Source organism: Brachyhypopomus gauderio, chromosome 18 (assembly GCF_052324685.1).
Source record: "Brachyhypopomus gauderio isolate BG-103 chromosome 18, BGAUD_0.2, whole genome shotgun sequence".
Taxonomy (NCBI): domain Eukaryota; kingdom Metazoa; phylum Chordata; class Actinopteri; order Gymnotiformes; family Hypopomidae; genus Brachyhypopomus; species Brachyhypopomus gauderio.
Window position 1 is genome coordinate 231,578 of NC_135228.1, and position 17,889 is coordinate 249,466.

The following is a 17,889-nucleotide window of genomic DNA, read 5'->3' on the forward strand; positions in this document are numbered from 1 at the left end:
TTCAAACAATGCCACACTTGGTATTTTTACATTTCATAATATTACACAGTGACTCACTGTGCACTGTGATGTTGACAGGATTACGGCTCCCTCCAGATTCAGACTGACACCAGTACACTCCAGTGAGGAATATGTAGAGGAATCTGATGAAGCATGTAGATCCTGAAATTGAGCCCCAGATTGATGAACAATCTACCAACCTCCCACTGTGTGTGTATCCTCTCACACCCCATCCAGTAGAGTCACTCTGTCCCTCACAGCTCAGTGAGAGAGAGTCACCATAAAAGTGTTGGGTTCTGTTGGGATTGATGATCAGAGAGACTGGAGGAGACTCTCCTTAAAAACAGAAAATACAAAGCAGATATATTTCTATCTTTTTGTAGTAGATGTGTAGTGAATAAATTTCTCATTGAAAGATAATGACAAGTTGTAAATTTCCTTGGATAATTCAACACCTAGTTAAGCTCCTTTATCTGTGTCTACATTAATTGCTTTAAAAAGGCACCATTCACTGATTTTAAATTACCAATTTTTCTTAAATTGGTAAACCTGATAAAGTAATTAGCATCTCAATTATTAAATTCTGGATTGTAATAAACAAGTGAATTAAAAACATTGTCTCCTCAACTGAATTCCTTTTTAATCTGACCTATGACACAAACTCTCTCTCTCTCTCTCTCTCTCTCTCTCTCTCTCTCTCTCTCTCTCTCTCTCTCTCTCTCTCTCTCTCTCTCTCTCTCTCTCACACACACACACACACACACACACACACACACACACACACACACACACAAATGGGCTGTTAATGCATAGTTCCTTATCCTTTATCTACCATTATTATTTCAGACATCAACCCATATTACTGTTGTATTTCCTCACCAGTGATCCATAGTGGCTGTAGGTTGCTGGACTGTGTCCGATAGGCTGGTTCTCCTCTCTCTGCTCTACACACATAAACTCCTGTGTGATGAAGAGCAGCAGGACTGAGAGTGTAGGAGCCTCCAGCTCCTCTGCTGCTGTCTGAGAGGAGATCTACACTATACATCACATGACCTTTAGTGTCTTTTATTGGAGTTAAACCTCTTTTGTAGGGAACAGCTCTGTACCAGCTGAATGTCCATCCTGTAGAGGAGTCTCTGACCTCACAGCTTAGAGTCACTGAGACTCCTTCATTCAGCCAGCTCTGTGGAGACTCACTAAGTACTGTTCGTGGTCTTTCTGTAACAACAAATGCAAAATGCAGAGATAATTTAGTCAAACAAAATCAACCTTGTATTTTACCATTTCATAGTACTACAGTTGTGATCAAATTTATTCAACCCCCACTGAAATAAAGTGTTTTGGCCAGTTTGACATTGATTTTGATCATTTCAGTCATCTTATTTACAATTATATCAAAGAGGCACTTATAAATTAGACAAACATAACATAATATTTATGATGGAATAACCACAAATGTCTTTACTGTGCTCACATCATTATCAGTTTTATTCAACCCCCTAGTGACATTATTTTTTAGTACTTAGTACAACATCCTTTTCCAGTTATGACAGCTTTCAAGCGTGAAGCATAGCTTGACACAAGTGTCTCGCAGCGACCTATGGGTATCTTAGCCCATTCTTCATGGGCAAAAGCCTCCAGTTCAGTCACATTCTTAGGCTTGCGCACTGCAACTGCCTTCTTTAGGTCCCACCAGAGGTTCTCAATTGGATTTAAGTCTGGTGATTGCGATGGCCACTCTAGAATGTTCCAGCCTTTCATGTTCAACCATGCTCTAGTGGACTTGGATGTGTGCTTCGTCCTGTTGGAAGGTCCAACGTCTCCCAAGCCGCAGGTTTGTGACTGACTCCATCACATTTTCCTCCAAGATCTCCTGGTACTGAAGGGAATTCATGGTACCCTGCACACGTTGAAGCTTTCCTGTACCATTAGAAGCAAAACAGCCCCAAAGCATAATTGACCCCCCGCCATGCTTCACAGTAGGCAAGGTGTTCTTTTGTTCATAAGCCTGGTTCTTCCTTCTCCAAACATAGCGCTGGTCCATTGTCCCAAACAGTTCTAATTTAGTTTCATCTGACCACAGTACACTATTCCAAAACCTTTGTGGCTTGTCCACATGACTTTTGGCATACTGCAGTCGACTTTTCTTGTTCTTTGGAGTCAGCAAGGGGGTGCGTCTGGGCGTTCTGGCATGGAGGTCTTCGTTATGCAGTGCGCGCCTTATTGTCTGAGCTGAAACTTCAGTGCCCACATCTGACAGGTCTTTTTTCAGTTCCTTAGCAGTCACGCGGGGATTTTTCTCCACATTACGCTTCAGGTAGCGCACAGCAGTCGCGGTCAGGATCTTCTTTCTGCCACGACCAGGTAACGTTTCCACTGTGCCCTTTAACTTGAACTTGCGAATGATACTTCCGATAGTGTCTCTTGGAATATTTAACAACTTCGCAATCTTTTTATATCCATTGCCATTCTTGTGAAGAGCAATAACCTCTTCTCTTGTATTCTGGGACCATTCTCTTGCCTTCACCATGCTTGGAAACACACCAGTAGATGTCTAGAAGGAGCTGAGTATCACAGTCCTTTTAAATCTGCCTAATTGGTGCTTATCATGCTTGATTGCTGCTCGTTGACATCCACAGATGTTTTCAATACCTGATGGAAAACACTGGAATGAACCTCTGTTCTTAGGAGTGGTAGTCGTAAAGGGGTTGAATAATTGTGTCAATGAAGAAATCACAAAAAGGCCATTTAATACTTTATGACAAAAAAAATTGATGCTATCTTAGTTGCATTTAGTTCTTTAACAAGTCCTTGTAAGATTTCATTATGAACACAATTACAAATGTGCACTGAATTCCATAAAACCCTTCGCAGCATTGGGGGTTGAATAAATTTGATCACAACTGTACATGGAGACTCACTGTGTACTGTGATGTTGACAGGATTACTGCTCCCTCCAGATTCAGACTCACACCAGTACACTCCAGTGTGGAATGGGTAGAGGACACCGATGGTGCATGTAGATCCTGTATTTGATCTCAAGTCTGATAAATAACCTGACACACTCCCACTCTCTGTGTATTGTATCACGCTGCATCCAGTAGAGTAACCGTGTCCCTCGCAGCTCAGTGTGAGAGATTCATCCTCAAAGTGATGAATTCTGTTGGGTCTGATGATCAGAGAGACTGGAGGAGACTCACCTATCAAACAGAAAATACAATTAAGATGTGCCACTATAGTTATTAACTGGTACATAGACAAGACATAGTCAGAAAAACGACCCTCAGGTAACTGATTCTCTAATGGGCCACACCCACCTGAGGGATGAACATGATGTCACAATGACAAGACAAACATACATAGAGATCTACACTATACATTATGTCCTGTTTTCCAGGCGCTCGTGTCCTGGACGTGACCAGGCGGCTTCCTTCGGCGCTGAAGCAGCGAGACGACTTCGGCACCGTCGTCCTTCACGTGGGGGCTGTCGACACCTTCGCCCGGCGCAGCGAGATCCTGAAGGAGCACTACCGCTCGCTTCTGGACACCGCGAGAAAGAAGACGTCGGCCAGGCTTGTTGTCTCCGGTCCGCTTCCAACGTTCCGGCGAGGGTGCGAGTTATTTATCCGTCTTTTCTGTCTCCACAGCTGGCTCCGGGACACCTGTAGCAGGGCCGGCGTGGACTACGTCGACAACTGGGAAAGTACGTCGACAACTGGGAGAGTTTCCGAGAGCGTCCATCACTCTACCGCCGAGATGGACTTCACCCCAGTCGCCTAGGCTCAGCAGTCCTCTCCAGGAACATCGAGGACGTGCTACGCCAGGCCTGACCAGCCACAACAAACCACGCAAATTAGCTAAGTAGAACTTACTTCCCTAACTACCAAACCATTGAGACTGTCTCTGTTAGCCGTGGCAGGTATAAGAATAACAGGGCGATATGTTTTAAAAATCTAATTAAAATTAAATTAAATAATCAACATGAAGTGAGCAGCAATATTAAGCTAAGGCTAGGACTTTTAAACATTAGATCGCTTGCATCAAAAGCTGTGATAGTAAACGAAATAATCTCAGATAACAGACTAAATGCACTCTGTTTAACAGAAACATGGGCTAGAGTAGACGAATATGTAAGTTTTAATGAAGCAGCTCCTCCTGGATACAGTTATGTTCATCAGCCCCGTATCACAGGGCGTGGAGGTAGAGTAGCCACAATATATGACACAGATATAGGTTTTACTGTAAAACCAACCACCTCTATTAACTCATTCGAGGCTTTGATAGGTGAAATAGGCAATAAGGCAATAAATAGGCAATAAAACAAAGCTTAAATTAGTGACCATCTATCGACCGCCGGGTCCCTACTCAGAATTTCTTCAGGAATTTGCTGAGTTTCTTTCGGAACTAGCCTTAACCATCGAGAGATTTGTAATTGTGGGTGATTTCAACATTCATTATGAAAATGAATCAGACCCACTGAAAATTGCATTCGACTCCATACTAGATTCAGTAGGTATAGCCCAAAATGTGACAGGGCCTACCCAGCGCTGTAAACACACCTTAGACTTATTACTTACTTACGGATTAAACATAGAACATTTGGCAGTCATCCCCCAAAATGACGCCATTTCAGATCATTCCTTACTAATATATGAAATGACTTTATACAGTGTACATCAGATGCGCCATACAAAAACCACGCGCACTATCACATCCGACACTGCAGCAACATTTATAAACTCACTGTCAGAGCTACCGAACACTATGCCACTGCAGCCCAATGAATTGGAACAGGCAACACAACAGTTTTATTCCACACTCAGCAATACCTTAGACATTGTAGCTCCAATTAAAACAAAATTAGGGAGAAAAAGCTTGCACCATGGTATGACGAACACACTCGTCTTCTAAAACAGGCAGCTCGAGCAGCGGAGCGAAAATGGAAATCCACCTCACTAGAAGTGTTTAGAATCACATGGAAAGACGCCATAGTCAAATATAAACATGCCCTAATAAAAGCTAGAGCCACATACTATTCGACACTAATAGAAAACAACAAGAATAACCCTAGATTTCTCTTCGCGACGGTATCTAAATTAACAAGAAATATCAACGACACTAGTTCTAACACAGCACTTACACACACTAGCGATGAATTTTTAAACTTTTTCAATAATAAAATAGATAATATCCGACTACAGAGTCATAATACATCGCAGCCTAACCTCCAATCCAATCCCAGTAGTTTAGTTTTTAGTATCTATGCATCCAAAAATATTACTGAGCTAAATATCTTCGATCCTATATCGCAAAAAGAGCTCACAACACTGATTAATTTGTCTAAGCCTACATCATGTATATTTGACCCAGTTCCAACCCGTCTATTTAAAGACCTACTCCCAGCCATTGCAGGGCCCTTACTTAATATGATTAACTCCTCCCTTAATCTAGGTTACATGCCCAAACAATTAAAATGCGCCATAATTAGACCCTTGATTAAAAAACAGAATCTCGATCCGCAGATTTTAGCCAACTATAGACCCATTTCTAATCTCCCATTTATCTCTAAAATTTTAGAAAAAGCAGTTTCCAATCAGTTAAACCACAATCTCCAATCAAATAGTATCCATGAAAAGTTCCAATCAGGATTTAGACCAAACCACAGCACTGAAACAGCTTTACTCAGGGTAGTGAATGATCTACTATTATCGGCCGATAATGGGCTCGTCTCGTTCCTTATACTGTTAGATCTTAGTGCAGCTTTTGATACTGTAGACCACAACATTTTGCTGGATAGACTAGAAAACACGGTAGGTATAAAAGGAGTCGCACTCTTCTGGTTTAGATAATATTTAACTGACCGCTTCCAATGTGTAAGTGTTAATAATAAAACCTCTAAATCTGTGCAGGTTAAATATGGTGTCCCACAAGGAACAGTCCTAGGACCAATTCTATTTACACTGTACATGTTACCCTTAGGCGAGATTATGCATAAGCATGACATCAGTTTCCATTCCTACGCAGACGACACTCAGCTATATTTATCGGCAAAACCCGATGATTTAGGCGCAAACAGTAAGATTGAGAAATGTGTAGAAGAGATAAAACATTGGATGGCGTGTAACTTTCTAGCACTAAATCCCTATAATCCCTATAAAACAGAATTAATAATAGTTGGGTCTAGGGCTGCGAGAGACAAGATACATAATGTAGCATTGAATCTACATTCTTTTACTATAACCCCCAGCGCAGAGGTAAAGAACTTGAACACAATAGACCCAGATCTCTCGTTCGATACACATATTAATAATATAACTAGGGTAGCGTTCTTTCACTTGCGCAACATTGCCAAAATTAGAAACATATTAAATATTAGTGATGCAGAAAAACTAATCCATGCATTCATATCCTCTCGTTTAGATTATTGCAGCAGTCTCCTAGCTGGATGTTCTGGTAAATCGATAAACAAACTCCAGCTGGTTCAGAACGCAGCAGCACGAGTTTTAACAAAAACTAAAAAGTTTGATCACATTAGTCCCGTACTATCGTCATTACACTGGCTGCCAATTAGAATCTGTATTGACTATAAAATACTTTTATTAACATATAAAATGCTGCATGGCTTAGCTCCAGACTATCTTAGTGAACTTATTGATCATTACAATCCAGCACGTTCACTTCGTTCACAGGACGCAGGCTTATTAACTGTTCCTAGGATCAAAAAGATCACAGCAGGTGGAAGAGCCTTTTCTTTTAAAGCTCCACAATTTTGGAATAATCTTCCTGCCTCTATTCGGGACTCAGACACAGTCTCAATGTTTAAAACTCGATTAAAGACTCATCTGTTTAGTTTGGCCTTTGATTAATCTGTTACATATTTACTACATCTCGTATCTTTTCTCTGAGGTTCACCTGGAGAGTAACATTGCAGTTGGAGCCTACAATACCAGCATCGCTGCTCCGACACGGAATGAAAGCCTGGCGTTCATCAACAGACATTTACAGTGACAATATCATAACCCAGAACTTTCATTTTTACCTTTACTTAGTCTGATTGTGTGATTTGTGTGTGACTTGTGTATTTGTCTGTATTTTGTGTAATTTGTGTGTTAACGGGCCGTCCAATGGAGGATGGGTTCCCTTTTGAGTCTTGGTTCTCCCGAGGTTTCTTCCTATTCCCCACCATCATAGGGAGTTTTTCCTCGCCACTGTCGCCTTTGGCTTGCTCATTAGGGTTCTGGACCCATAGTATTGTTAACCTTTTAAATCCTGTAAAGCGCTTTGTGACAACATGTGTTGTGAAAAGCGCTATACAAATAAACTTTGATTGATTGATAGAATACTGTCGCTGCTGATGGGGGCGGTGTGCAGGTGGCCTCCGTACCATGACACCAGTCTTATACATAAGTTAATTATATAAAACTACTTTGATGACATCTAGTTAAGCTGATATGAATGCATGCGTTCAGTTTCTCTAATCGTTCCCCCTTGGACAGTAAAATGTAAAACTTTATACACCATACTGTCACGGTGCAGCCCCTGACCCCTCCCTCTGAGCGTGTGTTCATGTCGTCTACGTCCAGTTGTCTGCGTCTGTGTATCTTAGTGGTTGTGGTTGTGTCCGTGTGTTAATCAGACTCACCTGTGGCTCGTCTCGTCATCACGTGGGGATTATGTGGTTTGTCTATTTAGTGTGCGTTCACGCAGTGTCCCGTGCTCGTCTTTGTTAGAGCCGTTCACGTTTGTGTTTATGTTCTACGTGCGCTGTAAGCACTTCTTCGTGCCATTAAAAGTGTTGTTTGTCTCTGAAGACCGGACTCGTGTCTCGTGCTTCCTCCAGTGCCACAGCATCACAGAAAGACGAGCCGAACAAGCATGCCAGGACATGCATCCCGTGCCAAGAAGGGGAAGAGGGCCAGTAGGCACCATCACGCCTCTTCCCCTGTACGCCGCCGCGCCAACCCCGTGACCGAGGAGATGCTGCAGCAGGACCCCGTGTGTGCGATGCTGCTGCAGCAAGCCCAGGTAGCCGAGCAGGAGTCATTGGCGGAGCATTTCCGGCAATCCGCACTGCGGGTGTGGAGAGAGAGAGAGACACCCCTCTCCTACCAGAGACCCCTCCCCAGTGATGGTCGGGTCCTTTGAGTTCTGCTCGGCGGGGATGACTCCAAAACCCCCCGAGAAGGAGTTTGATGGGGAGGAGTCGGAAGAGGACAGTCCTCTTCCGTCCGTGTACTCGGCACCTACCGAGTACGACGGCGAGGATGAAGAAGAGGTCAGCCCTCCCCCCTCGCTGTATTCGGCTCCTACGGAGTACTACGGGGAGGAAGCAAGCCCCCCGCCGTCCGAGTGCTCCAACCCTCCGGCTTACCGTGAGGATGAAGCAAGTCCTCCGCCGTCCGAATACTCAGGGTACAGTCCGCCTCCTTCTGAATACTCGGAGGGCGGGCCATACACTGAGGAGGAGGAGGAGGTGAGGCCGCCGGCCTCGGAGAGCTCTGGAGGAACCGTGAGGAAGAAAAGAGGGCGGAAGGAGAGCGGTCATCCTTCCCACTCCGAGGGGAGTGAGATGGACTCCCGGTACTACACCTCGGAGGACCCCATGGTATGGAGCCCGGGTGGTTTGGAGGAGGGGATGGAGACAGAGGAACCCTCACCCGCAGCCAGACCACAGGAGTTCCCACCACCCGGAGGTGAAGCCCCCCTGTGGGGCGCGTGGAGACCAGACAGCGAGCGTCGGCAGGCGTACCTGACCGCGCACACCCCGAGGGCACGAGAAGAGACCGGTCGCACGCCTACCGAGAGGACTACAGGGGCATCTGCCAGTCGTGCCGCTCCCGGCGGAGGGTTTGCGGGAGACCGCCCACTGCAGCGCCTGCTGCTCAGGGAGGATTCCCCTCCCTGGCAGCGCTCTTACAGGCGCGAAGCCTGGCTCCGTTTTCTTGTTTCAGTGTTTGTGTCTGTCCCCGTGTTGCTTCCGAATCCCCTATTCCTTTTTGTGCCTCTGTTCCTGAATGTTCCTGTTTGTGTTTTCGTGAATGTTTTGTGTCTAAAGTCTTTTTCCCTGTTTTCCCTGTCTTCCCAGGGAGGGTCATCTCCCCGACACAGGATTGAAGGCTCCGGATCCGCCCATCGGTGTGGGTTCGGGGCATTCAGTTCTGTTGGCACCCCGGGACAGGTAGTGCCCTTGGTGAGGGGCTCTGTCATGGTGCAGCACCTGACCCCTCCCTCTGGACATGTGTTCATGTCGTCTACGTCCAGTCGTCTGCGTCTGTGTATCTTCGTGGTTGTGGTTGTGTCCGTGTGTTAATCAGACTCACCTGTGGCTCGTCATCATGCGGGGCTTATGTGGTTTGTCTATTTAGTGTGCGTTCGCGCAGTGTCCCGTGCTCGTCTTTGTTAGAGTCGTTCACGTTTGTGTTTATGTTCTACGTGCGCTGTAAGTGCTTCTTCGTGTCATTAAAAGTGTTGTTTGTCTCTGAAGACCGGACTCGTGTCTCGTCCTTCCTCCAGCGCCACAGCGTCACACATAAAACACCTTGTTTATAAATGTGGACTCAAATAATAATGAGAATAATAATAACAACAATAAAAAAATTTGTATTTCTCATTGGCTATCGACTTTTCTGTCTGATCTTTTACTCAGAAATACTGAACCCCATATTTTATTTCCTCACCAGTGATCCACAGTGGCTGTTGGTTGCTGTACTGTGTCTGATTGGCTGGTTCTCCTTTCTCTGCTATGCACACATAAACTCCTGTGTGATGAAGAGCAGCAGGACTGAGAGTGTAGGAGCCTCCAGCTCCTCTGCTGCTGTCTGAGAGGAGATCTACATAATACCTCACATAGCCATTCATGTCTCTTATTGGAGTTAAACCTTCTCTGTAGGGAACAGCTTTGTACCAGCTGAATGTCCATCCTGTAGAGGAGTCTCTGACCTCACAGCTTAGAGTCACTGAGTCTCCTTCATTCAGCCAGATATGTGGAGACACACTCAGCACTGTTCGAGGTCTTTCTGTAACAACAAATGCAAAGTGCTGAGACAATTCAGTGAAACAATACCAACCTTGTATTTTACCATTTCATTGTACTACATGGAGACTCACTGTGTACTGTGATGTTGACAAGATTACTGTTCCCTCCAGATTCAGACTGACACCAGTACACTCCAGTGTCTAATGGGTGGAGGAATTTGATGGTGCATGTAGATCCTGTAACTAATCCCCAGCCAGAAGAACAATCTGACACATGCGCACTCTCACTCTCTGTGTATCGTCTCACTCTCCATCCAGTAGAGTCACCGTGTCCCTCACAGCTCAGTGTGAGATACTGATCCTCAGTGTATTGAGTTCTGTTGGGTCTGATGATCAGAGAGACTGTAGGAGACTCACCTATCAAACAGAAAATACATTTAAGATGTGACACTATAATTGTCTCATCATATCTCAAGTGTTGTGTCTATATTCAACAAGGAAAGAAAACAAGTTGTGTGGGTGAGGAGTGCAACAAAGGAGGAAATGATCACATCAGTCAGAGAAAATGCAGAATTTAATGAATAAATGTCATGGTCCCCACGGCAACCCCTCGTTTTGATTTATTTCTTGCTTTTCCTCCTTGTGTACTTTTATTTTGAAATTCATTATTGTGTCTGGCTTCACATCCCACCCTTGTATTCCGCCCCTTCGTCATGTGTCTCGTTGGGTTATTGGTTTGAACTGTGTATTTAAGTCCTGTGTTCTGCCAGTTGTGGTTGGTCATTGTAAGTACATTGTGTGTATTCGTGTGTTAATGCTGGTTTGTGTTTTAGCTGCTATCTTGTGCCTATGTTCATGTCTCTGTTACTTATTGTGTTAGTTTGTTCTGTTAGATATGTTGTGTTATTACTTTCAGTAGTGTTTGGTTCTGATGTGTTAGAGGTTTTTCTGTAGTGTCTTTGTGTATACTTATATTAAATCCTTATATCAAGATCTCCTGCACTTGTGTGCCTTGCCACAACCTTTCAATAAAGTGCAGCAACGTAAAACCTGGGACATTATACAAATGAAGGATGCAATAACCAGCAAGCGACTGGTACATAGGCAAGACATATATAGACAGAAAAACGACCCTCAGGTAACTGATTCCCTAATGGGCCACACCCACCTGAGGGATGAACATGACATCACAATGACAGGACAAACATAGAATACTGTCACTGCTGATGGGGGTGGTGGGCAGGGGGCCTCCATACCATGACACCAGTCTTATACACATGTTAATTAAAACTACTTTGATGACATGTAGTTAAGCTGATATGAATGCATCTGTTCAGTTGCTCTAATCATTCCCCCTTGGACAGTAAAATGTAAAACTTTATACACCATACAACATCTTGTTTATAAATGTGGGCTCAAATAATAATGAGAATAATAATAATTTTGTATTTCTCATTGGCTGCTGACTTTTCTGTCTGATCTTTTACTCAAGCAGAAATACTGAACTCCATATTTTATTTCCTCACCAGTGATCCATAGTGGCTGTGGGTTGCTGTACTGTGTCTGATTGGCTGGTTCTCCTCTCTCTGCTCTGCACACATAAACTCCTGTGTGATGAAGAGCAGCAGGACTGAGAGTGTAGGAGCCTCCAGCTCCTCTGCTGCTGTCTGGGAGGAGATCTACACTGTACATCACATGACCTTTAGTGTCTCTTATTGGAGTTAAGTCTTCTCTGTAGGGAACAGCTCTGTACCAGCTGAATGTCCATCCTGTAGAGGAGTCTCTGACCTCACAGCTTAGAGTCACTGAGACCCCTTCAGTCAGCCAGCTCTGTGGAGACACACTCAAAAAAACCACCTGGCGTCTCCCTGTAACACAGGGAATACAAAATTAGAGCCTCTAAATTTTTTACATGCACAACAACCTTGCCATTTCACAAGTCTCATTACAAACACACAAACTTAGTTAATCATTACAACACCATCACTCACTGAGATCTGATCATCACTTCTCCTGTCAGGCATGAAAATCTGTCACCTTTCGGCGGAATTCGCTGTTTTGAAGTTGAAAAGGGTGACCTACATGAATCGTGTAGATCCGATGAGTTTTTTGTTGGGGGGGTCGGGAGATTATATGTATATATTTTAATTATCATATTGACTTAATAGGCAAACAGAGCACTTCCAAAATCGGCTATTTCAATGACACAGTGGCCAGCAGTTTCCACCCAGAACCATCATAGAGGCCAAATTGCGTTCAATCATACGAACGTTCTTCATTCATGTTATTCATTTACTGCTAAGCGGGACGAGAAGCAGGACCTAGTGCTACACCGGGGACAAGGCAGAAGATCGTACATTTACCACTACATTTACCAGATCGTACATTTACCACTACATTTACCAGATCGTACATTTCCCAGTGGATTTAATTGGGTTATTAATGGTTTCAATCGTTTTCATAATTTGCGGTAAAACAAAGTTACTGCCGTTCGCTACAGCGTTGAACACTGTCAGAGCCACAAGCTCTTGTGATAAATAGGTAGATAGATAGGCCCATTAAGTTCACGTCAACCCCGTGTAGTTAACGGTGACATAAAATAAGAAACAAGATTTTTTTTTCTAGTGTGTCTGTAGTTGTAACTGGTGAATCCAGGGACGTGTGAGGAGAACATTCGCGCCAGGGCTGAAAAGGTTGAAGATGAAGTTGTAAACGCTTGTCGTTTGAGTCTACCCTGTGCTTTAGCCCATGTTAGAAAATAAAAACACGTAAACCCTGGTATTTTTACACTCATTTTCGCCGCTGATGTATTTATTGGTTCATTAAGACGTAATAGTTTTGACTGAGCCATCTGGAATGGCAAAAGCGGCTTCTCGCGTTTACGATCTGGCTGCATACATTGAATCTATTGACAACACAGTCAAAAAATTTTTTTAATGGATTTTACTATATTTTACGGAGCCCGTAAGGTGACATCATGTAAAAAAATAATAACGTGTGGCCACGACTTATTAACACGTGGGAATGAGATACTAATGTCGCCTTTCACACGCGGCAACAAACTTTATTTTTTCACAACAAAGCAAGCAGATCCCAGGGATGTTCGCGAACTGACTGCCCAAGGAAGGTAAACCTGGCTTTATATAAAGTAATACATAATTATCTTGTTCGCACACGTTCGCACGCGTTAGTAAGTCGTGGCCACGCATTATTATATTTTTTACATGATGTCACCTTACGGGCTCCGTAATATTTGGCATCACCTGTCGCTGTACCCCCCAGCAGCCACCCCCCGACCCCCCCGTCGCCGTATCCCCATGACGTCACATGTCAACGCCCCCCCCACATGTCAACGCACCGTCGCCGTATCCCCATGACGTCACATGCCCCGCCCCCCGGTCTTCTCACCTTTTTAACCCCTAACCCATTTTCATGCCTGTCCTGTTCATGAAGATACTTAAATACGTAAATATCATACTTAGACATTAATATTTTATCAGTTTTTGCATGGGTATATCCCTAAGCGGGCCACAACATAATGGTAGCAAAGCACCCTGTGCTGTGAGTGTGTGGCTACATCCCTCTACCACTTTATATCAACATCTGTGGATTTGAGCCGGTTTACATTTGTTGCCCCTGAACATGGCAACAGTGGAATTACTAAAGAGGGATTTAGAAAATTACAAAGTAGAAATAATAGTGGGTTGTACAGGATTATTAATTATGGTAATAATCCTGTATTAATTATGGTAATAATCCTGTATTAATTATAGCAGTGACTGACCAAAGTACATGGAGGTTGTAGAAGTAAATATTGCCCCTCCCCCCAAAGCATAAACTTTGACAATCAAAAAGCATAAACAAGTAACACTCACCTTTAGCAGGACAAAGTCCAAGTGAAGTCAACACTAAAGTAAGGGGAAAAACAACAGTAAAAGAACATGTGAACAATTCTTTATTTTTATAAGAAAACACATTAGACAAACTGAAAATAAAATGAGCTTCAAAAACAAAAAATGTTTTCACCCTATTTGTTGAAACAGTCCAAGTGAAGGAATAAGGCCTAAGACTGTCACGCAGGTATGTGTAGGTGGAACACAAATGTTATTTGTGTCATGTCTGCTTTGTTAATGCATCCATGTGGTTCTGTCAGTCTTAGTCACTCTGTGTTTTGTTACCTGGTCCCTCCTTATTGTGTCACATCCTGTGGGGGTGTGGCCTCGAACGGGTGCAGTCATTCCAGCATGGTATGCCGGACAATTAGTGTTCATTCCCGTCACTGTTCCTGTCTGTTCTCATGTATTTGGCTGACCTCATGTTTCCTTAGGCCCTTTCCTGTTACTGTGTTTGTACCTGTGACAGTGCCTGTCCCAGTCTTTGTGTCATGCCTATCCCCTCCTGTCCTCTCAGGAAGAGTGGTCTAGGTCTGTTTTATTGGCAGACTCTCCCCTGGAGCGTATTTATGTATTTATGTTGAGTTCCTGGAGTTGCTCCGGTTGCCGCAGTTTTTGGCTCTGGAATAGACTCTTCCTCTGACTATTTCTTTGGGTTTGTCTGTGTGTGTGTGTGTGTGTGTGTGTGTGTGTGTGTGTTTGTGGGTGTGTGGTCATCCGTGTCATTTGTCACACTTGTCTTTTGTCTCATTTGCGTTATGTGTTGTGTCGCATGAGTGTCTCCTTAATGTGAGTCTTTAATGTGAATCTATGTTGTGTTCATCACGTGTCGCTCGTCTTTGTCTTAGCCCTGTTTCGTTTAACTTGTCCATGTGTTTTGTGTGTTATTTGTGCTAAATCGTGCTATTGTTAATAAATACGATTTTGCCCTCTCATCTTGGCATCCTGACTCGCCCTCGTGCATTACACAGGTGTTTCTTATTAAGCAACTTGGATTAAACCCCAATTTAGAGTACAGTTAACATAAAAAAAATCTCAAACTCAACATTTAGCAAAGTAATTCTGGATAGGCTACTAAATAAAAAGCCGGCTGTAAAAAGCCAACCCGTACAGCGAACACTTAGAACCTCAAGCTTGGCTCGTCCTGGCTCCAAGATGGTGGAACAATCTTCCATTAACTGCTAGGACTCAGAGTCTATTGCTATCTTCAAGCGTAGACTGAAGACTCACCTGTTTGTTGAGATTTTACCAGAACACTAACTCAGCTGATACCGCTTGCCGTTGTTCTCAAATTGTAGCTCTGTCTATGGTTATTTGTGCTTCTTAGCAAACGTCTAACTTGCAAAACACTAGGTAATGACACTGACTACTGTAGTTTAATAGTAGTCTGACTCAGTGGTATCTTGAATTCTGGCCTGTCCGTACTATTACCTAGGATGTATTCTGTGATCAGAAGCAAAGCACTTTGTAAGTCGCTCTGGATAAGAGCGTCTGCTACATGCCGTAAATGTAAATGTAAATATTAATGTAAATAAATCTGATTTTAAACATGAAAGAATCTGGTTCAATTTTGCCATTAAAGCAGAATTTAACTGGAAGTCTAAGGGACTGTTGTGTGCACTAAATTCTGTTCCAAAAGAGTTCCTTCAATGTGTTTACATTGACACCACAGGGTTTTGGCCAAACTTCAACATATTGAATTGAATTGAATAAACTTTATTGATCACACGAGTGGGAAATTAAGTTCCCCAGGGGTCATGGTGTGAAGCACCGAGATTCCAGAGTGGCCACTGCATCATGAGTTGCGCCATCGTTCACAGATTGAAGGGAGAAACATAGAGAGATAAACATTAGGAGGAGACAAAAAAATATGACCACAGATTATTCTCACAACCAGTGGCGGACTTAGCAATTTGGAGGCTCAAGGCGAATTTAGCTAGGGGGCCCATCAACATTAATATGCGAGAAATAAGTTCAGGTTCACACTACAAGATTTTAGGCTGGTTTTTCAGTCGCCGACTGTTTTTGTAGATCGCCGACAGAAACTGTGGTCGGACGCAAATCGGGGATCATTCGGCGCTCGCTCAGTCGTGTAGTGTGAACTGCTGAAAGACGCTCGCCGAGCCGTCGCCGAGTGGCCGCCAACTCATCGCAGACAACCGGCAGATATCTAGCATGTTTAATATCCAGCATGTTTCATATCTAGCCCAGTCGGCGACTGTGAGTCAACAGCAGCGTCTAGCTTCATACAACTTTACTACAAGACTGTGTTTAAGTTATTGTGACAGCACTGGAGAAATAGTGCGATTGACTATATATATGTTCACTGCAACGGAGAGATGAAATAATTCTGGCAATTTGGGACTATGGAGTGGTTAAACGGTAAAAAATAATAATAATAATAACGAAAACGTGGAGCACATGTACGTTGTTTTTATTTTCTTCGTGGTGTTGCTGGTTCTCGCGAGTGTTTCATTTTCGTGTTCTCGTGTTTTTGGAGGGCAGCCAGATGAGTCGGCGATTCCCCAGTCGTTTAATTCGTGAGCCCACGTCACCGATCAGTCATGTAGTGTGAAAGCCACAACAACTGAAAGACTTGCGATTACAGCACAACCAGTCGTGTAGTGCGAATGGCACAAAAACCTGATGACTGAAAAGTCGTGTAGTGTGAACCTGGCTTTAGCTAGACAAGGGGGCCCTACAGTGGGAGGGGCCCAAGGCAATTGCCTAGCAACGCCTCTATGCAAAGACCGCCTCTGCTCACAACAGAACAACAGTCTGTGTGCAGGGCTACGCCCCCCTCTCCTAGCTGTCATTTCGGTGTCCCTGTTCCTCGTGTCTGTGTTGTTCCCTGCTCATTTATCCCAGCCTGCTTGTCTGTTGCCCTGGTTTCCCTCTGTCTGCCATGCCCGTGTCATCATTATCTTCACCTGTGTCTAGTTTAGCTCCATGTATTTATGTCCCTATGTTTCCCTAGTCCCTTGTTTATTTGTCGTTTGGTGTTACATGGATCTGTGTTCTGCCTTCATTGCCTTTGTGGTAATCACATTCTCCGCTGTTTGCTCTTCGTTACCGTTCCGTTCTGTCATGCCTCTGTATTTGTCCCACCTGGATGGCTCTCCCGTTACAACTCCTGCCTACCCTGTTGACTACAATTTTGGAATTCCCCTTATTAAATCTCGCTCTCCTCAGCATTTGAGTCTGCCTTCTCGCTCAGCAGCGCGCTACGCGTTACACACACCATGTCCCCCACGAGTTATATATCCAGCTGAGAACGTTCCGTCTGGACATGTGGGTTCTCCCACATTTCTTGTGTCAATTCCATTTTCTTGTGAAAATCGGAAGAGAAATATATAGAAATATATGACAAGCTGGGAATGAGAATGTGTGGGATAATCAAATCATCTCCATCATCCATGAACAGCACCTTACAACATCCTCCTGCTCTCCAACCCAGTACATCAACCCGAACTCATTACACAACACACACGGATAAAGTGAGGACACCTGAGCACATGGGACTGAATCTCTGATACTCCCCTCAACTACACAACTATCTCACTGGACCTCATCACTCAGGATCCTCAGACTGGATATTACTAACTTCATACAGCACCACTCACGCTTATGAAGACATAAAGAGAACATTTACTCACAGAGAATCACAGGGAGTGGACTGAGCTCCATACCGTCCTGTAATGACAGACTGACTGAACAACTGTGTGTTAAATGTTCAAAACGTAAAGTAAAGAGGGAGGAACTAGTTCCTAGAACCAGGAAATTACAGTATGTCTGATTTTAAAGCACATGCAGTTTTCTTATCATTTGAGGTAACTGTAGTGTACACAGTAAAACATAAATATACAGTGTTGACACCGTATTGATCTTGACAATTTGTCATAACTCTCAAAAGACTGGACTGCTGCAGAATTTGTGCCTAAGTCGTGTGCAGCTTGAGACTGTACGAGCTATTGCACAATTCAAACCAGAATACGGGGAATCACCTTTCACAGATCAGACT

The 17,889-nt window shown here is 43.8% G+C and overlaps 1 protein-coding gene across 3 annotated transcripts in view; it reads right to left on the reverse strand.

Annotated features, from left to right (window-relative positions):
- The window catches only part of LOC143481334 (Fc receptor-like protein 5), a 45,172-nt gene extending 27,614 nt beyond the window's left edge, over positions 1-17,558 (reverse strand). Inside the window, exons 1-9 of one of the 3 annotated variants that reach the window (XM_076979314.1) lie at positions 17,525-17,552; positions 13,851-13,883; positions 11,967-12,053; positions 11,502-11,843; positions 10,108-10,392; positions 9,678-10,016; positions 2,922-3,200; positions 880-1,218; positions 58-336 (exon numbers count right to left, since the gene is read on the reverse strand). In XM_076979314.1, coding sequence (XP_076835429.1) covers positions 58-336; positions 880-1,218; positions 2,922-3,200; positions 9,678-10,016; positions 10,108-10,392; positions 11,502-11,667 — 1,687 coding nt within the window. In that variant the 5' untranslated portion in view covers positions 11,668-11,843; positions 11,967-12,053; positions 13,851-13,883; positions 17,525-17,552. Of the gene's footprint in view, positions 1-57; positions 337-879; positions 1,219-2,921; positions 3,201-9,677; positions 10,017-10,107; positions 10,393-11,501; positions 11,844-11,966; positions 12,123-13,850; positions 13,884-17,524 lie in introns of those variants that run through there. The other 2 variants (XM_076979313.1, XM_076979315.1) reach the window with 2 other exon arrangements.
- Positions 17,559-17,889: the final 331 nt, after the last annotated feature.